The 21,856-nt window shown below is 33.8% G+C and overlaps 3 protein-coding genes across 3 annotated transcripts; all 3 read left to right on the top strand.

Moving 5' to 3' along the window:
- The first annotated feature begins 396 nt into the window (after positions 1 to 396).
- LOC113863917 (K(+) efflux antiporter 2, chloroplastic-like) lies at positions 397 to 14,462 on the top strand. Its single transcript, XM_027497699.1, has 22 exons — positions 397 to 557; positions 926 to 992; positions 1,035 to 2,656; positions 3,541 to 3,712; positions 3,796 to 3,886; positions 4,632 to 4,768; positions 4,873 to 4,932; positions 5,029 to 5,148; positions 5,476 to 5,544; positions 6,022 to 6,087; positions 6,627 to 6,716; positions 7,256 to 7,360; positions 8,045 to 8,173; positions 9,480 to 9,689; positions 10,062 to 10,211; positions 11,609 to 11,662; positions 11,751 to 11,809; positions 12,435 to 12,501; positions 12,583 to 12,759; positions 13,139 to 13,195; positions 13,689 to 13,763; positions 13,865 to 14,462. Exons 3-22 carry the CDS (start codon positions 1,056 to 1,058, stop codon positions 13,985 to 13,987), a joined length of 3,612 nt encoding a protein of 1,203 aa, XP_027353500.1. The 5' UTR covers positions 397 to 557; positions 926 to 992; positions 1,035 to 1,055; the 3' UTR covers positions 13,988 to 14,462.
- A 794-nt stretch (positions 14,463 to 15,256) lies between these two features.
- Positions 15,257 to 17,391, top strand: LOC113863366. Its single transcript, XM_027496923.1, has 2 exons — positions 15,257 to 15,587; positions 16,579 to 17,391. The coding sequence occupies exons 1-2, from the start codon at positions 15,413 to 15,415 to the stop codon at positions 16,800 to 16,802; spliced, it is 399 nt and encodes a 132-aa protein (XP_027352724.1). The 5' UTR covers positions 15,257 to 15,412; the 3' UTR covers positions 16,803 to 17,391.
- Positions 17,392 to 18,542: 1,151 nt separating this feature from the next.
- Positions 18,543 to 21,567, top strand: LOC113862860 (bifunctional protein FolD 4, chloroplastic). The gene is made up of 5 exons (XM_027496116.1): positions 18,543 to 18,833; positions 19,947 to 20,272; positions 20,532 to 20,768; positions 20,905 to 21,072; positions 21,229 to 21,567. The coding sequence occupies exons 1-5, from the start codon at positions 18,689 to 18,691 to the stop codon at positions 21,397 to 21,399; spliced, it is 1,047 nt and encodes a 348-aa protein (XP_027351917.1). The 5' UTR covers positions 18,543 to 18,688; the 3' UTR covers positions 21,400 to 21,567.
- The last annotated feature ends 289 nt before the right edge of the window (positions 21,568 to 21,856 follow it).

Below are 21,856 nucleotides of genomic sequence, written 5' to 3'. Positions count from 1 at the left end.
GATTCAAACTACATAATACACTTCTATCATCATCTTTCTGTTAGAGTCTCATAATTTTTGTGAGTGGTCTTTTATTTTTATTTTCAAAGAAATAATAATTAATAAATAAAGAGTACCAAAGTGACAAATACACAAGTGGAACATGAACACACGTGAGCAAATAGCCTAATACAAATGCCTCAAGAATATCCCTCTCGTATACTCAATGGCCGTTTTTGTTGCTATCCAAAAATATAAAAAGAAAAAGGGCTATTCACCCCTAAAAGATACGTACCCGCACACACACCATTGCTACTATAAAAAGGGCCATTTGAGTGTTGTTGCTCATTTTCTTTCTCAGTTGTGAATTTTCATTTTCCCTCTTCCCAAACACCAAACTCAATTCAATTAAAATAAACAATTAAAATAAAAAAATACCTACAAAATTGCCAGATTTGGATTGTTTAGTTTTGACCATCGAATACCACGCCGATTCGTTCAAAACTTCCGTCATTTTTTGTTCCTTCGTCGTCAGTTCTTACACTCTTTTTCCACTGTGAAACCTATCCTTCGATACAGGTACTTGCATGCTCAATCTTGCATCGTTTCTGTCAATTTGTTCCAATCTTGTTGCCTCAATGAATCGACTCATTTTGTTTTTGATGAATGTGAAAATACTCTGCGGTTTCTAATTTTTTTTATTTGGATTTTTGTTGCCTCTGGTTTTCGATGAATTGCTCATCAGTGTTTGCGAAATGTGGTGAACAGTGTTATTGTCTGTGGATATTGAGTTGTGAAAATGTGAGAAATACGAACACGGATAGCTTCGTATCTAATCTCGCTGTGTTAGCAAGTACAGTTAGTTGTTTGCTGCTTGCTGCAGATGAGTGTGAAATTTGTGTTGTATCCAGCGTTTCTGATTTTATATTTTTTGGATTTCTTTGGTCAGGTCTTGATGGATTGCTGATTGGTGGAATGTAAAATGCTTTGAACAGTTGTCTCTCTGAGAGTTGTGTTAGTGGAATGTAAAATGCTTTGACAGTTGTCTCTCTGATAGTTGTGTTAGGTTGAGGAATATGAACATGGATATGGCTTGTAGTTTGCCGCAGTCAAGAATGTTACACGGAGGTGTGGGGACGAATTATAGACACAGATCAGCTGGTCAGTTAGTTCATTTTGATTTTAGAAGGAGAGGTTTTGGTTGTGCATTTCTTGGCAACTCAAGAATTGTTTCAAGATTGAGTATCAGTGGGATGAGCAAAGTTGGTGGTGTATCTACTTGTTGGAATAATTCAAGAGTCATTTCTGGTGGGGAGTTTAAAGTTTTGAATATGAAGAGCAGTTTGTCTTGTAAGAATAATAATAATCTTTTCATGGGATCTAGAGTAATTTGGTCAAAGTGCCAGGGTAATGATTCTTTAGCTTATGTTAATGGAAATGGCCGGAATGTTGATTATGCAGCAGAAGGTTCGGGTGAGGATGCAGGATCAGGCCCCATCCCTAATGCTGAACTGGATGCACCTTCAGAAGAAGGGCAAGCAGGGAAGAAAGGAAGCAGTGAAGTAGCACTAGAGGAACAAAGTGTAGATGAACTGAAAGAACTATTGCAAAAGGCCTTGAAAGAGCTAGAAGTTGCTCAAATAAATAGTACCATGTTTGAGGAAAAGGTTAAAAAAATATCAGAGACAGCCATTTTTTTGCATGATGAAGCAGTAAATTCTTGGAACAGTGTTAATTCTACCCTTGACAGTCTCCAAGAAATAGCGAATGAAGAACTTTTGGCCAAAGAAGCTGTCCAAAGTGCAACAATGGCTTTTTCATTAGCTGAGGCAAGGCTTCAAGTAGCTATAGAATCTTTGGAGGCTGCAAAAGAAATTCCTGATTCAGTGCAAGATTCTAATGAGAGCAATGGTGATAAGGACACAACAGAAGAGGAGAAAGCTATTCTGTTTGCTCAAGAAGACATGAAGGCATGCCAGGCTAATTTAGCCAATTGTGAGGCAGAGCTGAAGCGCTTGCAAAATAAAAAGGAGGAGTTGCAGAAGGAACTTAGCAATCTGCAAGAAATTGCGGAAAAGGCTCAGCTGAATGCAGTGAAAGCTGAAGAGGATGTTACAAACATAATGCTTTTAGCAGAGCAAGCTGTTGCCTTTGAACTTGAGGCTACACAACGTGTAAATGATACAGAGATTGCCTTACAGCGAGCAGATAAGTCTATTTCTAATTCAAATGCTGATACCATAGAAACTATACAAGCACAGGATGTTGTGGTTGTTCCTGAGGAGGAGAAAGATGTTCAAGGTTCTTCCGGAGATGTCACTGTTGAAAGGCACAGGGATTTGGCAATTGATGATGAATCTTTGCTTGCCAAGTTATCACCTGAAACACTATCTGATAAGACCAGCCAAATTTCAGAAGACAAAACACAGTCTGGTTATTTAAGTGACAACGAGAGTGCTGTTCAAACAAAAAAGCAGGAAACTCAGAAAGATTTGACCAGAGATAGTTCTCCCAAGTCATTATTGAAAAAGTCTTCTCGATTCTTTTCTGCATCATTCTTCTCTTTTACTGAAGATGGTGCTGAGTTCACACCAGCAGCAGTTTTCCAGGGCCTTGTGTTATCTGTACAGAAGCAGTTGCCCAAGCTAATATTTGGGCTACTGTTAATGGGAGCAGGGTGTGTATGATCTAGCTACATGCTTTTCCTTTATTGCTTTTGCTTTTACGTCAATCCTAAAAACAATTTATTTGGAAGAATATATACATCTGTGAATGGCATATAAAATGTATGCTGTAGGAGTAATACATATGAAATACTAATTTGAAATTTTTTAGCTTTCTGTGTTACATGATGAAGAATATCAAGGCATAATATTCCCTGGCTTGTTTGAAACCTGGTTTTAAAGTGCCATGATGTTGGACACGTTTTTGACATTGATGCCTCCTCAGCACTTGTCTAACTAAAATAATAATTTTTGTCAACTTGGACATTAGAGTTGACACCTCTTTATGCATGGACCCATTAATATTATTAAGAAATATTATTATCTTTTTAACTTCTAGAAAAATTGGCTTAAAACATAATATAGAGTATTAAAAAATAAAGGCTCTCACTTTTTTCTGTGAGGGTTATTATCATAGAAAAGATGTAAAACTTGGCAAATTGGTTTGAGAAGGTTAATATACCTTTCTTAAAAGATTTGATTTCATCTTCTTGTTTTGGGAATTTTTTTGCAAGAGATCAAGTGCTTATATTGTAAAATAAGGTCTCTTAATATTCTTTGGTGACTCATTATTATAGGAATAAAGTTGAATATACAAATATTAATTATAGGAAAGAGGTGAATTTGCAGTGTCTATTTCAGAGTTCATGCTTTGTAGCAGATATATGGTGTGTATGTGTGCAGCGTCCATGTTAGAGACATGTGTCACCTTTATTTGAGTTGCTTAGAAATTTTTAAGGAAAATGACTATATTGTGTTCTAACCATTTTAATTGACATGCAAAAGTTTCATATAAAGATTTCACCTAGAATTCAATAAATTATGTTTTTCATTTCAGGGTTGCCTTGTATGCCAATAGAGCATATAAGAATTCTCAACTGCTTCCGCAGGCAGATGTAATTGTGACGAGTGTCGAAGAAGTTTCCTCTAGTGCAAAACCTCTGGTTAGGAAACTTCATAAGCTCCCCAAGAAAATCAAGAAAATCATTGCATCATTACCTCATCAAGAGGTTTGTTTTTCTTCATTCTTTCCCCTTTAGTCTTGTGTTCAATTTCTTAAATTTTATCTAACTTCCTAAAATGTGTATCCTAGGTGAATGAGGAAGAAGCATCCCTCTTTGACATGCTCTGGTTATTACTTGCAAGTGTTATATTTGTGCCAATATTTCAAAAAATCCCTGGAGGTAACTCAGTTGCTATAACATAATTGCTTGTTTAGGACTCTAGATTTTTTAGTTAGATTTAGAATGTGATTAGACATCAAGCTTTACATATTTTGGTTAAATGAAACTTTGATGCATAGATTATCACCTCTCGTTTTTGCTCATGGTTCCTTTGCTAGGTGACAATTTGTTGTTGGTTTGGTTATGACCAAAATTTTTCAAAATCACACTGGTCACTGCTGAAGATAGAGGTTCAGGGTTTTGAGGTTAGGTCGAGGTTGAACTGGGTTTTTGAATGTACATATGACATTTTATTGAAATACAATAAATGCTATATAATAATAGTATGCTTCTACACTACAAATGTCTTAATTTTGTATAGGTCAAATATAATATAATAAATAATCAAGCCTAGCATTGAATAAATACAATGGTTTTATAAAATTAACCATGTTTGTGATACTTAAACAACAAAGCTTGTCTTATTGACAACAGCATGTTATTGAAAATTATCCTCATGAAAATGAACTGGTTCAAGTGGTCAAATCATGTCCAGATGAAAATTATTGTTATGACAACATGAGGTTGTAATATTTAAGGAAATTTTGTCACCCAAACAGAAAATTTATGCTTTTTTCAGAAGCATCTAATTGTTATCTGGATATGTTAAATTCCTTTTAATGGTAAAGTTATAGTCAGTAAAATTGGTTGTCTTACATTCACATGCTGTGCTGATGCTATGCGCTCTATCTTATAATAATATTAGGCAGTCCTGTTCTTGGCTACTTGGCCGCTGGTATCTTGATTGGGCCTTATGGTCTCTCTATCATTCGTCATGTTCATGGGACAAAAGCAGTAGCTGAATTTGGAGTTGTTTTCCTTTTATTCAATATTGGCCTGGAGGTGGGGATTCCTATTAGTTCTTGTTCAATTGTTTTTCTTGAAGTTTGACCATCAACATAATCAAAAGAGTTAAACTGAGGGTCTTATCTGCTTTGTTGTTTTAGCTCTCTGTGGAAAGGCTTAGTTCAATGAAGAAATATGTCTTTGGATTAGGCTCTGCACAGGTGATTGGGAAACTCCATCTTCCATCCTTATTACTGTTTTTCTTATACTGTAGCCATATTAGCTGGCCATTCTTAGCATGTTATGGACAAATGCAGGTTTTGGCAACTGCTATAGCTGTTGGCTTGGTGGCTCATTATTTTTGTGGCCTATCTGGCCCTGCTGCTATTGTCATTGGGAATGGCCTGGCATTGTCATCAACTGCCGTTGTTCTACAGGTAAATAACCCTAGATTGCATGCTTAAGTAACATCCACCTTTTGTGACAAGCATTGACTCTAAAAAGTTATTGTGGGTAAGTGGTTGAATTTGTTTTTTTGTTGTAGCTTGTATCTGCTAATAAAATTTAAATGCCTGCTTATTATTACTTAATAAAGCTTAATACTCATAGCTGCATCAAATACTCTCTGTTTAAAGGTTCTCATATGAGTTCAAGGTTATATTGTCATCAAATGGAAAAAGGAATTGTTCATTCTATCTATATTTTATCTTTTATTTCTGGCAAGTTTATCATACAGCAATAATTTCAGTGAATTTGTTTTGCAGGTGTTGCAGGAGAGAGGTGAGAGCACATCACGGCATGGACGAGCTACATTTTCTGTTTTACTTTTTCAGGTTACTTTGTACCTTACCCATCTATTTAAATGCTGAAAGAATTTTCTTGTCAAAATGTTTTGCTAGGTTGTGGAAAGAATATATTTCTTTTGAAATTTAGTGGGCTGAACTCCTAAACTTTGTTATATAAGTGCTATATGTGTCTTGCTTCAATATCTCATGTTACTTGCACCTTCTGCATAATATAAACATCACCCATAGATTCATGTTATTGGATGAGCAAGCTATCTTTGGATTTTGTGGTTTGCTTGGTTTAGCATTTTACATGCATACTTATGGCACATGGCTGTATACGTCTAAATATTTCCTCCCTGAGCACTTTATGTTTTTCTGTAGAGATCCTCAACAAGCATCCTCTACTTTGTCTGCTCTATCTGGTCAATTGTTATGTGAATTTACCATTTCTGATAATGATCATCGTTAGTAGCTCTTAAATGTTTTTCATTTCGTATTTAACTCTTCTTTGTTTCTATTCAGGATCTGGCTGTTGTGGTTTTGCTAATACTCATACCTCTTATTTCTCCTAATTCTTCCAAAGGAGGGGTAACAATTTTCTAAACTCTTTTTTCTTAAAATACCTATTTCTGACAGGTGGTGTGGTCATGAGTTTTAGCTCTTTAGAACATGATTAGGACATAGACTCCTGTCTAGCCAGAGAGACAGTATATGACGTGGAGCATTTAGTTTGAGATGCTGAATGAAACATGAAAATAGAAAACATAAAGTGCAATAAAAGATTTCAGCAATACCTTATTAGTATAGCCACATTGCATAATGAGTCAATGACAAAGGTTCTTTGTGAATTATTTCCACTACACTGGTCTGGAACTTAATGTAGGAATTAATCATTATTTACTGGACTTGCAGTTAGTTGAATATTTTTATTTTATTTATATTATTTGAACTTGGTCGAGAGACAGAATTTTTTTTCTAATTAAAGTTGGTTCATTAAAGTGCATGATTGGTAGTGTTGATGTGAACAATTGAACATGAAATGTGCGGTGGTGGTTATTTTTTTCCACTTATATACTCTGGTATTGCTACCTTTGCTGTCCTTGTTAGAAATACCACTATATTTTCAGGTTGGTTTTCAAGCTATTGCTGAAGCTCTTGGACTGGCTGGGGTTAAGGCAGCAGTGGCCATCACTGCCATAATTGCAGGTGGACGGTTGGTAAGTAGCATTCAGAACTGGGATGTGAAATCTCTCATCAGTATAACTGCAAACTATTATTATGTAGTCCTAATATGGATAGCTGATGCTTACTTTTATCTACTTGGAGAAAATATTACATTTTCTTGTCCTTATGAATCACTATATCTATTTTATGTAATTAATTCTTAACTTGTGTGCTTTTCAAGGCATATGCACGATATATATGATCCCTTGAAGCACATTCTGACATTTGACTTATCATGGTGGATGGAAGTTACCAACCAGTTACCATACAAGAAATACATAAACTTGGTTACTTAAATAGATTGAAATGAGTTTTGGACTATAATGATTGAACTTATGAGGTCTTGATGGAAGTTTCATTATATCGTATATTGATTGAAATGGCCCATTTGGAATATTTAATATTAATTTTGTTAAGATCCTGATAATAAATCATATATCATAAGAAAGCCATTTTATCAAGGGACCCTGATGGTACTTCAATTGCAGATGTAGAGTATTCTTTGTACTGAGTTTCCTGTTCTTCCTTACAGTTGCTTCGACCAATATACAAGCAGGTTGCAGAAAATCAAAATGCTGAAATTTTCTCAGCCAATACACTCCTTGTTATTCTTGGCACAAGTCTTCTTACAGCCAGGGTATGTGATTGTCCTATTGCTTTTCATTTTATCCTTTCTTTTGAGTTTTTTACTGATTGAAGAGTTCCTTCCACTGTTTTTGTTTATTGTAGAAGCAACTTTTCATGTTTTAAACAAGTATTTTAGAAAATGAAAAGTCCTGTGAGGGGAGGGGGCAACATTTTGAATTGCCTTTTTTCATAACGTAAGAAAGCCCTAATTGGATGTAGTTTCCCTTGTTCCTCTTTTTTGTGTGAACAACACCTGCCTATCTCTGGTAGTATTTTAGACTGATACAGTGATACCTGAGCTGCAACCAGTTTAGTTGTATGTCTTGCTTAAGACCGATTACCTTTTCTTGTTAATAATGAATATGTCATGATTTTTTAGTAATTTTTAAATTGAACATCTGTAATATATGTATATAGTATAAATTATTTAATGTTTCAAAAAGTTCAAAATAGTGACCATCTTGCTTAGCACTATCCCACTATTGTAATTTTGGAGTTAGTTGTACAGTATGCCACTATACCATCTAAGATTGATAACTATAGTGTGCAGATATTGCTAATTCAACACTGGTTAAACAGTTGAACTGTGACTCAATTTGATGACTAGTTGGGTTTTCAAAACCTTGTGTTTAAGTTCAATATTATTGTGTTCGTTAACCTGATCTTGACTTGTATTTTCTATTACTGTAAACAGGCAGGACTTTCCATGGCATTGGGAGCATTTTTGGCTGGTTTACTACTGGCAGAAACTGAATTTTCCTTACAAGTTGAATCTGATATTGCTCCATATCGTGGCCTTCTGTTGGGGCTCTTCTTTATGACGGTAGGTGCTGAATTTCAGACTTCACTAATTTATTGATTCATGTGACAAATATCTATTTTTGATTGAAACAGTGGTTATGGGTGTTTTGCAATTTCAAAAGTTGTGAACAATTATGGTTATATGGCAACAATTGTGGTTGTGGAGTTGTCCAAAGCTAATATGTGTCTGCAAGGAATTGACCACTTGAGAAATATCTGTTAGAGATGTAATTGAAAAGGAAAGTGGTGAATATATATAACTGGTGTGCTTATGATCTGGTAGGTAAGGGATAGAGAATGTGTTAAAATTTGTTTTGAAAGGAGAGAAAGGATTGGTTTTTTGTGATCTGTCCTCTTATACAAAAACGTAATGCAACAATAGTACACTGGATAACATTTGATTTTTTCAGCAGGAGAAAAATAAACTTCTTTCCCGCATTGAATACTAACTCTGTAGTTCATATCTGTCTTCATATCTCCTTTAAAGATCCAAATTTGAAAGATTAGCCAGACTTCTGTGTTTTCTTCCTTCATTAATCACTGGCAACGATTGTCTGGATTTCATGCCACTAAAATGTAGTTCAAGATGGAGAATTCAAAGTTTTGATTTCTTCAATGTGGAACAACAAAAGGAAAAAAAAGTAATCGAAATTGAAAATTTTAGAGATCAAAATATTTCCTTTAGCTGGGTGTGCCAAAAGTCACTTACAAGTAACATCTTAGTAAAAAGTAAATAAAAATTTAGTTTTATATTGTATGGAAATGTTCGTGAAAAGTATTCAAAGTTTAGGATTATTGTTTGGTTGGATTGTCCACTAATTCTATAACAACTGAGAAAAAAGAGCTCACAATTTGAAAGACTATAAAAGGGGAATGTTTAAGTAGAGTTTTTCTTAGTTCTTATTCTTAGTGCTACGACGGATGAATTGTAAGTGTGTTACTTGTGGCGTTATGATTTGACAACAGGGATCACATTAATCATTTTGTGATCTGTTATGGATAGAACTTTTTACTGCCCCCACAATAACCAACCAGTATACCTCTAGCTGGGCTTGGCGATAGAGCTTTATATTACTTGAAGGAAAACTATGTTCTGTAACTTCTGTCTAAAGCAAACAAAGATTTGTACAAGCAACATTCTGAACTTATATTGAACTGGAATCTAGATGATATCATTATGCTACATTAATCAGAAAATCTTGACTGCTTAACTGTGAGTATCGTAGGATTTTTACAACTATTTTGCCATTGTCTTAATGATAAGCCAATTTCTATTTATGTAATTGATAGAAATTATTTATTTATTTATTTATTTTGTGACTTTTCAGGTTGGAATGTCTATTGATCCAAAACTTCTTGTTTCAAACTTCCCAGTCATCACAGGGACTCTAGGGCTCTTAATATGTGGCAAGACTATCTTGGTTTCTTTGATGGGTAGAATTTTTGGAATTTCTCTCATTTCTGCCATAAGAGTTGGTCTTCTTCTTGCTCCTGGTGGAGAATTTGCATTTGTGGCTTTTGGTGAAGCTGTTAATCAGGTTCTTTTTTTTTTATTTTTTTTTATTTTGAAAACTGTTTTTCCTACCAAGGGTTGTGTTTTGTTATACTAGGTCTTTGTATTCATGTAAAGTAGTCCTTTCTGGAGCTAGTTTAGTAAATGGATAAATAATAGGTGTTGGGCAGACAAGTGCTGATAAAATAAGGTTGTCTCTTTCTATGTAGTCAGAGTTTTGAGAGTCATTTGTCATCTGTTCATGCGTTGTCCAGTAGCTTGGAATTTATAAGAGGACCTCGATGTTTTTCTGAAATTACAAAATGTGGATCAGTGCTCTAGTAGCTGGAAATTGTTGTTTTCTTTAATAACCTCCAAATAAAACTACTTTATTTTTCACTTATTGGCAATTTTGCAGGGCATAATGTCTTCCCAGATGTCATCTTTGCTGTTTCTTGTTGTGGGAATTTCAATGGCCATCACACCGTGGCTAGCTGTAGGAGGCCAGCTGATTGCTTCCCGTTTTGAGCAGCATGATGTTAGAAGTTTATTACCCATAGAAAGTGAGGTAAATCTCTTACATGAGTTACTGACCAGTAATTTTGTTACTAATGGTCATGAATTTTTAGCTTTAGCAGTATCTATGGTAGCTCCCTTTTACTGGTGCATTCAATACCATCTTTCTTAATAATAAATAGGTTGTTTGCTAGGGATATGAATTCTTGCCATGCAGGTATAATGCAGCTGCATTGTATCTAGCCTTTAGATTAGTGCTAAAAAAATTTAGAGTTGTTCTCAAACTGACATCTGGTCACATCAAGGAGTCAGGGACTTGGTTGATATTTGAAAAAAATTTCATTTAAATTATCTTAATTCTAGTGTCCTAGTGAAATTCTTTATATTCAATTTCCTGAAACTTTATTAATTCATAGATCCCAATAAAACTAGGAGGCATCTACTGTTGTTTAGTACATAAAAGTAGTTTTGGATTGTCTTAATTATTCTTCAGCTCCCAGGACTGTTGATCAGATTAAGTTTCATGGATTTTTTTAAACTTTTTTTTTTTTTTTTTTGTGAAATTGATTCAATATAACAATTTTTTATGGTTAGAAGTCTGTTGCTGATGTTGCCAATATTTTACCTTGTTTAGTGATTAAAAAAAAAATTCTAACACTTGATGTTTGTGTGATTATGTGAGTATTTTTATTGAATATGAAATGTCATACTTCCACCATGATCAGTATTATAGCAAAAGAGGAAAAACAAAATTTTGCTGACATTTATTGTTGAAAATTTTGAATTTTCTTCAAAGTAAACTAAGATATTGAGACTATTGGTCTGGTCAAGGTGTCCAAACCTACTAAGACAGAGTACTAAATGATTGGATAGTATGTACCTATTTTACCTATTTATATTTTGGAGCTGGTTGTTTTGAGGTGCTAAAATATAGTTTAGCAACTCACTTTAATCTTTTGACATTTCTTATCAGAAAAAGACAGGGATTGTGTATGTTGAAAATTGTAAAGCTAGCTGAGATGGCAAAGTTTATCAGTTAATTACAGTCACATAAATCCTCATTGCCTTGTTAAAAGTTTTTGCTGATACAGTACAGATATTGTGTTTGGATAGAATTCTTAGTCAGAGAAATAATAAATATGTCTATTATTTTGAAGGGGAAACCTTGGTATCGTACATTGCATTTGGAATTTTTCAGCTGCATGTTTGTTATTAATAATTTTTGGTCCTGATCACTTACTTAATTCTAGTTATTTCAATGTTTATAATTTTGTTTTAGGGTTGTAGCTAAAAAGTATATTAGTTTAAGGAGATTATGTAGGAGGTCTTCGTAGACCTGAGATAGACACTGGATTCAGTTATCTGATATGGGTTTACCATTTGTAAATTTTATTTAGAGTGACATGAAAAATTAGTGGTTGACTTGTTTTTGGATGGTATCTTTTACAGACCGATGATCTGCAAGATCATATCATTATTTGTGGATTTGGACGAGTCGGCCAGGTAAGTTCTCTGTTTTTGGGTTGGGTTTGATTCATTAGTCCACATTTAGACGTGAATGTGTGATGATTTGTCTTTGTATTATGTTCAGATCATTGCCCAACTTCTTTCTGAGCGACTTATTCCATTTGTTGCACTGGATGTAAGAAGGTAACACAACTTACTAACTGAAACTATTATCCTTTTCTTGTGGATGAATGATTTGATATCTATACTAGGTTATAAGCTTAGTTAATGTTATTTCTATTAAAAAAATTCATGCATAATATTTGCTATTTCTAGCTTCTGCCTCCCAAGGAAAAAAGAAAAGAAAACTATGTTGATAATATTTTTGTACCATTCATAAGTCAGCTAGATGGGCCTAAATATGATGTCTGTGATTTTGTTTTACTTTCCTTTGCAATAGTTGGTTTATGTGGGTAGTGTTTTATACTTAAATGTGCATCTCAATAGTTCTACTTCAATAATTCTAGTTCAATAATTCTGGTAATTAGAGACTAGGATGGGACAATCTTGGAATGTACATGAATAAAGAGTTGACAGGCCATGACACAATTGTGTTAGGCAGTGATCTATATATATTATTTACTTGGAGAAATTATAGGATACTCACAAGATTGGAGTACCCTTAAGTAATTTTTCATATTATTTATCAAATTAAGATTCTTTACTATGGTTTGCTCCAAAGATATGTTAAATAATTACATTATGTGCAGTTTTTGGATGGGAAAAAGAGATGAACTAACTAGTTTTCCATATTTGCTAATATCTTCAGTGATAGAGTGGCTGTTGGGCGAGCCCTAGATCTCCCTGTGTACTTTGGAGATGCTGGTAGTCGAGAGGTGTGTGCATTAGTTCAGCACATAAGTCACATACATATTCTTACCTAATTAGTTCTTTTTTTTTTTGAATCGCGTGGCTAGGTACTACATAAGGTTGGGGCTGAAAGGGCATGTGCTGCAGCAATAACTCTGGATACGCCCGGTGCAAATTATAGAACAGTTTGGGCTCTGAGCAAGTACTTCCCAAATGTGAAGACTTTTGTCCGTGCCCATGATGTTGATCATGGATTGAATTTAGAAAAGGCTGGAGCTACTGCTGTAATATTTTCGTACCTACTCTATTATTCTCGTTTGATTACCTTATGGGTACAATTCTAAAACAGTGGTAGCATTTGATAAACAAATTAAAACAGGATGGAATCGGACATATTGGTTCTACTTTATGCTTACTGTCTTAAAAACAAAACAAATAGAATTCACTGTTAAAAAATTGTACATTTTGAATCCATTAAAAAGGATGAAACCATAGAGAACAGAACAAGTCAGAACGTTCTATTCTGTTCTACCTGAACACCAAATGCTACCAGTGGGAAGAGTTTTGTGATATAATATTCATTCTCACTTTTTCGTAGGAAAATTGAGATAAAAACTGACCATTTGTGAAATTTTACTCTTGAGAACTTTCTGTCACTTGTAGGTTGTCCCAGAGACCTTGGAACCAAGTCTTCAACTAGCAGCTGCTGTGCTAGCTCAGGTAACAACAATTTTTGCTATCTCATTTTTATTGGAAAATAAATGTTAACCTAATGGAAAATATTTTGATGTGTCTCACTCTCTCTTATAATATTTATATTTATAGTCTTATTCAAGTCTGACATGGTAGCAAATGATTATGGCTATTTCTTGCTGTGATTCAATTTTGTGCGCATCAGCTGAATGATCTTCATATAAATAATTTACTTGAGTCTTGGTCAACTTTTCTTAGAAATGGTTTGAGCATGTTTGTCTTCTTTACTCGATTGTAAGATTTGGTTTACATGTTGGCAACATTAGCTGCCCTGTTCATAAAATTGTGAAAATGAAAAAGGAAAAGAAATGAAAATGTTATGTTTAATTTAAGTCTTCTTAGGGTCAAAACATTCAAAGAAAATAATTTCATTATTTTTATTACTAGTCTATGAAAATTGACACATTGCTATAGCATGGAGATGGATGATCTCTAGTTTTCATAACATTTCTTTCTTCAGGCTAAACTCCCCACATCAGAGATTGCAGCAACTATAAATGAATTCAGATCCCGACATCTGGCTGAGCTCACGGAGGTATGTTTTCCTTTTGAATTCATACATAAACATGCACTTCTTGTACCACTCTTGTATAGTTGATATTTGAATGGATGTTTGCTATTGTTCAATTTTTACAGCTGTGTGAAGCAAGTGGAAGTTCTCTTGGTTATGGTCATAATAGAATTATGAGCAAACCCAAATCTCAATCCCCGGATACTTCAGATGAGACCCAAGTTTCTGAAGGGACACTCGCAATGTGAACATTACCGCGCATCCCCAAAGTAGATGGCAGAAGAAAACGAGAGAAGAAAACAAGAGTTAGGAAAAAAAAAATAGTGAAAAGATGTATAGCAGATTGTGAGTCCATTGTTATGTACAGAAATATAGCCAGATAGAACAAAATGCAATAGTTTTATTTTCTCTTTTCCCAGAAAATTTTGGTTACCAACCTCTTTCATATTTCTGGTAAGAGGATGATATCCCTGTAGTTGTCTGTGCCATTGGCATTGTTTCATTTGCCTTGGCTTAAGAAAAACATGTCTTGTTTCCATTGCATATCACGAATATGCCAATGCCTTGGACAATTAGGGCGACAGCGATCCACGAATTCAAACTAGATATTTCTCTGTTTTGTTTTTGGCCAAATGCATCGTTTAGAAGGGAAGTTATTATTACTAAGGGTACCGATTAGGAAATAAATGGGAAAGAACGAGATGGAATTATATTTCTTTTAATTGTACCAATAATGTTATACAATTGCTAAATAATTGAATTTTTAAGTATATTGATGATGATTTAATTTTTTATCAATGTGTATAATAAAGATTTTGTTAAGAAAACTAGTGTGTGTGTATATATATATATATTGGGAAATGTTAATTTCTGACTGTTGCATTGAATTGAAAAAGAAAATCATAGAAGACGGTCATTGAGCACCTTCTCGAGTAAATGGAATTATTGTGTCGAAGTTTTTAAATTATTTTCGATCTTTGTATTATGTAAATAAGTATTGTTTTGCATTACAAATTATTAGTCAAAGATAGACTTTGTTAAACAGCCAATTTACTCTAGTTTGTATCCTTCCATTTTCAACAATTTTTTTACAATGTTGTGGGATAACTAGTATCTTCTTAACTACCAAAATTTAAAATATCCTTTTTACATCTACTTCATGCAATGTCTTCATGTGGGTGTATACAAAACAAGGGTACAGGAATGAGTTATCCATCTTCAAAATTCATATTACATGGAAGGTGGTAATCATTAAACAGTATAAGTTTCTAAATATTTAATATTAGCGGATCTTAAGCTTTTATGAATATTATTTAACTTTATAATATTAAAATATGCATTTAATTTGTATAAAATCCTAGCAACTTTGGAAATTTTGCTGAGTGAAAAACTAAATAAGAAATATATAAAAAGCTAATTAAAAGTTTAAGAAGTTTCATTGATTTTTAATTAAACGGTTACGAATACAATTTCCCACTTCAAATAGATGGAGGAGTTGGCATATCCTCTACTTATGCAGTCCACATGGACATGGTAGATTCAAATTTTGGAAGAGGTTCAAAAAAGAACACGTTGTAAACCGCTTTTTCTTTGGCGTAGTTCTCTGCTTTATCTACTGCTGCTACTACTTCTTCAAGTCGAACACCTAAACGCAAAGTGTTCAGTTACGAACAATGGCTTCCAAAATGGTGGAAAGTCATGAAGCTGAAGATTCGGAGATAGAGAGGTTGGAGTCTGATTTGAAGCAAATGGCGCATAAGATTCTCGATTACCGAGCAACTCTTCCAGATCAGCTCAACGCTACACTTCGTTCCGTTCTTGATGCTCACAGACCCTTTCTTCCACCTGGTACCTCCCTTTTCATTTTCTAGGGTTTTACTATTTTCATGCGGTGTGGTGACTCGGAATTTAATCGATTTCAATTGGATTTTTTTTCTTTTTATTTGTGTGTTCCGTTTGAATTTCCTCGATATGGGTAGTGTTGATTCGGTTCTGGGTTTTCGAAGTTAGTTTCTTCAATTTACGTGTTTTAGGGTATGTGGATTTCCTGGAAGGTTTTCAACCATCTTTTGTTTGGTTGTGAGTTTTGAGTATGGTGTGGTTTGAAATGGGTGCTGCTTGAGATGCTCAAATCTGGTTGTTAGTGTTGGAATTGCTCCAACAATTCTCACTGGTCTTGAACATAGTTTTTTCTTTTTTCTTGTTGGTCACATGAGTTTTGAACCTTTGAACTGAAACTCAATGTTATTGCTGAAAGTCCTATATATTTGTTGTCGTTTTGTTGAGAATATTATCATGCACAGAATAGTCAAACTGAAATCTGATTTGTAGGGAATCCATGTATTGCTACTGTGTTCAGATGATTGAAGAGTATGGCGCATATATATTAGATAAATGAAGTTTCTTGTTTGGTTTTTGGGGAAGAAAACCCAAAATATTTGCTCATTTTGGTGATCTGCGTGTTGGTAAAAGCCAAGTTATTTTGTGATGTAACAAGTACAGTGCATGTAGTGCAATGAACTTAGTTACTTACTGTTTTCCAAATATTTAGAGAGTTCGCACATGGCAGATGATATGTTGTTAAGTTGTGCATAAAGCTTCTTTTTTATTCCCTTGATGGATGGTGTCTTTTTCATCTTTCCTCCCTTTGCTTTCTCAAGCTAAGTGCAATTAGCATTTGTTTTCTATGGGTATTATATGACTGAATGTCATTACTGTTATGATGGTTAGACTTGTTCTGTGTATGTTATATTTATTTATCTCTTTCATGGTGGCATAGATTTAAACTTTTTCATTTTGCGTAATGTATTTGCTGTGCTGACCGGGCTATGTTGTACAGCTGCATTAGAACCAAATGTTTCTAGAGAGGAATGCTCATCCACACAAGAAGATCCAGAGACTGCTGAGAAACTAAAATTGCTGAATGAAAAGATCTCAAGCAATTGCTCTGCTATGCCAATTGTTTTGAAAAGGATGAAGGACTGCATCGCTAGGATTGAGAAGTTAGATTCATACAATGCTGCAATCATACATCCGGCCTTCAAAAGGAAGAAGACTGGATAATTACGATGTATCATACATTAGTTATTTATCTGAACACCTAGGAAAACAGGTAATCTAACATTGACCAACTGGGATTTGTTCAATGAAGCCACGTGTTCACATTTTTCTTATGCTGCAAATATGAAGCAAGCTTCGTTTCAGAGGCATTACATTGTATGGCCATTTGTGATAATAGTGTGTAAAGCATCCGCTACCTGAAGGACAATGGAGTGAGATAGTGAAGAGAAAGACAGGATATTGTGTAGTCCTTGCCCAATTGTGTTTGCTTGATCATTAAATGTATGTAAGCCTTTTTCATTTGTTGAACTTGTGTTCGCTTGATCATATCAATTGTATGTAAAAGTTTTCATGTGTTGAACTTATTCTTTGTCTTATTGTGAGCTTGATCATTTGAAAATTCAGCTACCACAATTTACCCAACTAGGGTGCTCACTGCTCATTGCTACAGACAGTTCATCAACTATAGGATTGTATTTGGTGCCTATGAGACCTGCCTGTTTACTCTCTATGGTAAATCATAATTTAATGAAAGCTAAAATGTATTGAACTTGTAGCGTAATGACATCGATATAGCCCATTTGTTTTATCCAAAACCATAAGAATGGGTTTATCATGTACTGCAGCTGTTTCATCGTACAAAATTACGAATATACTTGAAAATATGGAGCAATAATTGGGAATGAAAACATTTTATCTGAGGAGAACCTATCTATTGAAGAATACCAAAAGGCAAAGGCATGTTCGACAAAGGGGAAACGAATTAGGACCGTTCAAAATTTGTCCTGTTTTCATAACCTGTACGCTAACTAGGCCGTGCAAATTTTTTTACAGTCACGCTCTTGTAAACTTAAACATTTAATTATGTTAAATCAACCTCGTAAGAAATGCTAATTGTGATGTGACATTGTATATGTGATTTTTTAACAATGATGTGAAATAAACTAGATTAATTTTAAATTTTTGTGAATTGACTAGGATATTTAATACTTAAAATGATTCAATGAATTTTATTATATTTATAATGGTTTTCCAAATTAATTTACTGTTGCATTAAAAAGTAAACAAAACAAATCAAGAAACAAATTTTCTGACTCAAAATGCTTTTATTTTAATTTTTTATTAATGACTCAAAGTGTTTTAAATTAAGTTGGATGACACTCTAAAAAAAAGTCGGATGGCTCTTCTTAAATGAAATCCCTAATCTCAATCTTAATTTTATCTTAATTCAATATAAAATCAATGCTGAAACAAAAAAATAAAAATAAAAACAACAATTACACAAACAAAAATGTCAACTAGTGTATTTTAATATAATGTTTTATAAAAATTCATTATTTATTAATTTTTTTAGTCAGAGTCAATACTAATTAATAACAAAAGCAAGTAACTGAAAAAAAGGTTTTTAAGGTTCATTAACTAAACAAAAAGTTAAACAGAATAAAAAAAGGAGTTGTTTGATTTAATTTTGATCTTTAATTTTTAAAAATTACATTTTAAAACAATTTTATAAAATGATTTTTAGAAAAAAATAAAAAATGTTTGATAAGTTAGTTTTTAAAATTGATTTTAGTTAAATTCTTGTTAGTTATAGAAAGAGAAAAAAAAAACAAAAATACTAATTCTGTTTTTTAGTTTTAAAAATTGAAAATAAAAAATAATTTTTAAAACTTATATTAGCAAATAAGTTTTTTCGTTTTTTATTTTTAAAAACAACAAACTAACCCTATGTCCTCTGAGAACCCCAAAAGAACAAAAAAGAAGCCGAAGTAGTGTTGCACTACACAGTATTGTTGGCGTTGTTTTTCTGCAACAAGGCACAGAGAAGAGTACAACGAAGCACAACGTGGAGGTTGCTCAATCTGTGTTTGAGGAATCAGCGAATCGCTATGGCTTCTTCCATGTTCTTCACCCATTGCCATTATTCTTCTGCTTCTTCTTTCGCTTCTCGTCTCCATCGCCAAGTGGGTCCCACACATCTTCGCTTCTCATCCCTTCATTTCTCTCCAGCTACTTCCCATATTTCCCCCCTTGGTATAAAATTCTCTCCTTTACCTCTCTTTTTCTCTGTTCCTATCTTCTTCCTAGTGTTTAGCTTCTGGGGTTATCTGGGTCTTCTTCTTTTTCCCAAAAAAGTGTCTTTTTTTTTTATGTGGGTCTTGTGAAAAGTATCGTTATTATTTTGTGTATTCTTTCTCAGTGGACTTGAAGTGGTGTTTGGGATTGAAACTCCTTCCCCTTATGTTTGATATTTTGAGTAGATTTTTTGTTGTAATTTTACCATTTACTGAAATGCTGAGTCATTTTCTGACCAATATGTGTTGCTTTAAGGTTGGTTTGGTTGTGCATGTGTTTCGCTGATTTGGCTCACACCTAATCACGTTTATGAAATATTTAGTTTGGATATCTACAAGGCCTTCTGGTTATTGCTTTGTGATATATGATTTTGTGGATGCATAAACTATGTAGCTCCAGGTTGTCCTAGTTATATGAGTTTGGGTTATGTTGCTATTGATTTAAGATTTCTTTTGCCTGAATTGTCTGCCTGGTAATCAGATTTAAGACCTTAGAGTCTTTGAAGAATTTGAGGCCTTCTTAAGGCTTGTATAGAAGAGCTTATAAACAAGTTAGGGAAAACAACTTATGTCTTTCATAAGCTATTTTCAGCTTTTTTTATTAAGCTTCTTGCTATAACTTATAAAAATAAGTTGTTTTCAGCTTATCCCGATAAGTTTCATCGTTAAATTTATGATACAAGTCATTGTTTTAATAAGAACTTGTTGATAAATGCTTAAATAAACAGATCCAAACACACTCTTAGTAGGTTGGAGGATGTTTGACTAGGTGCTCTGGATAATAGCTTAATTAAGCGCTTATGCAATAAGCAGTTTATATCATAAATTTGATTCTGAAATTGATTGGCATAAGCTGAAGAGAGTTTATTTTGATAAGCTATATGAAGAAACTTATAAGAGTGATTAGCTATTTTCATAAGCTCTTATAAATTCCCACACGTTTTACAGTGCCTATATATGCGCATTTATTCCCTTTCCGGTGCATGCCAATGTGTCTTTCCTTTGCTTGCTATTGACCAAATAAGGTTATGCTAACATGTGTTCATATGTTTCCATCTGACTTTATGTATAGCTGCAATGGTTTCTGAGTCCTCTGCTAAGGTGATTGATGGAAAGTCAGTAGCAAAACAAGTTGAAGATGAGATAACAGCTGAAGTCTCCAGAATGAGAGAAGCCATTGGTGTGGTTCCTGGGTTAGCTGTAATCCTTGTTGGAGATAGGAAGGAGTCAGCAACTTATGTGCGTAAGAAGAAGAAGGCTTGTGAAACTGTTGGAATCAATTCTTTGGAAGCACATTTACCTGAGGATTCCACAGAAGAAGAAGTTTTGAACTATATTTCAGGCTACAATGATGATCCTTCGGTTCATGGAATTCTTGTTCAGTTACCTTTACCTTCTGTATACTTCTCAATCTCTAACTTCATTTTCCTTAGGGCAAAGTATGCTAAATTATGTCTTTAATCTATTGCCATATTTAGCTCTGAACTTTTGTTAATCCTAAGTTTGTAGGGAACTAAGTTAAACTTTTCATACATGATACATTGATAACTTATTCTTTATTCTTATATTTAAGTTTGCGGTTGCCTAAACTATAATTATAACTCAGATTTTTTCTTTTTCCTTGAAGTTTAATTAATTTTCCATGGCCTTGTGACAGCATATGAATGAGCAAACAATCTTGAATGCTGTTAGAATTGAGAAGGATGTAGATGGTTTTCATCCCTTAAATATTGGTCGTCTTGCCATGCGTGGTAGAGAACCTTTGTTTGTTCCCTGTACTCCAAAGGGATGCATAGAGCTACTGCACAGATACAATCTTTCTATTAAAGGAAAGAGGGCTGTTGTGATTGGTCGAAGCAATATTGTAGGAATGCCAGCTGCTCTCTTGCTTCAGGTAATATCACATTGAGCCAAACTTAACATTTTATTTAACAGTTCAAAACTAGTTGTATTTGAGCATTACTGTTTACTCCTTTCTTTCTTGCTTCAAATGTATATAATCCTACTTTATATATTTCTTATGTCACTAGAGGGAAGATGCTACTGTCAGCATTGTCCATTCCAGAACTGATAACCCCGAAGAGATCACAAGACAGGCAGATATTATCATTTCTGCTGTTGGGCAACCCAACATGGTTAGGGGGAGCTGGATAAAACCCGGTGCAGTCATTATCGATGTTGGAATCAACCCAGTAGAGGTGAGCAGATTTATTATATGGTCTTGTTAATAGAATGCTATATGGCTCCTATCTTGGTTGGTACTTGGTACTGTATTTGTGTAATAAATTTCATGTTTAGTGATTAAATTTTGATATCAAGGTTATTTGACCAATGCATGCTTGGGTCTGTGACAGGATCCAAATAGCCGTCGTGGTTATAAATTGGTAGGAGATGTTTGTTATGAAGAAGCCAAAAAAGTTGCCTCTGCTGTTACACCAGTTCCCGGAGGAGTTGGTCCAATGACCATAGCAATGCTTCTCCAAAATACACTCATCTCTGCAAAGAGGATGCACAGTTTTGAATAACATGGTGAAAGGGTGTACATCATTGTGAGCCACGAGAATTACACTGAAATAATTAAACAACAGTCTAAAGTCTGAATTTTTTGACCCCCAGTATTAATCAAAACAAATAAATAGGGGATCAATACACAAATGGGACATTAATTAATCAAAGATCTAGTTGATCACCTTACAAATAAGCCAGCCAAAGTAATTATTATAGTATTATTATTATAATATTATTAGTTAATAATACAAAAAATAAATACAAGAGAAATATTTGTGAACAATAAAAAATGATTCTTTTTTAGAGACATGAGACAAAATTGACATAGATATAGTAAGTCTTGTTTGGATTGCTTTAATCGTAGTTTTTTAATTTTTCCTTTCCTTCGTAGTAATGGGAAAAAGTGGATTATAAGAATACTAATAATTGAATTAAGGGATTAAAGTTTCAAAAATTTTAATATTTTTTTTTTGT

This window comes from Abrus precatorius, unplaced genomic scaffold, assembly GCF_003935025.1.
Source record: "Abrus precatorius isolate BTA unplaced genomic scaffold, Abrus_2018 Scaffold3, whole genome shotgun sequence".
In the NCBI taxonomy this organism is placed as follows: Eukaryota; Viridiplantae; Streptophyta; class Magnoliopsida; order Fabales; family Fabaceae; genus Abrus; species Abrus precatorius.
This window is presented reverse-complemented; position numbering and strand designations above follow the sequence as displayed.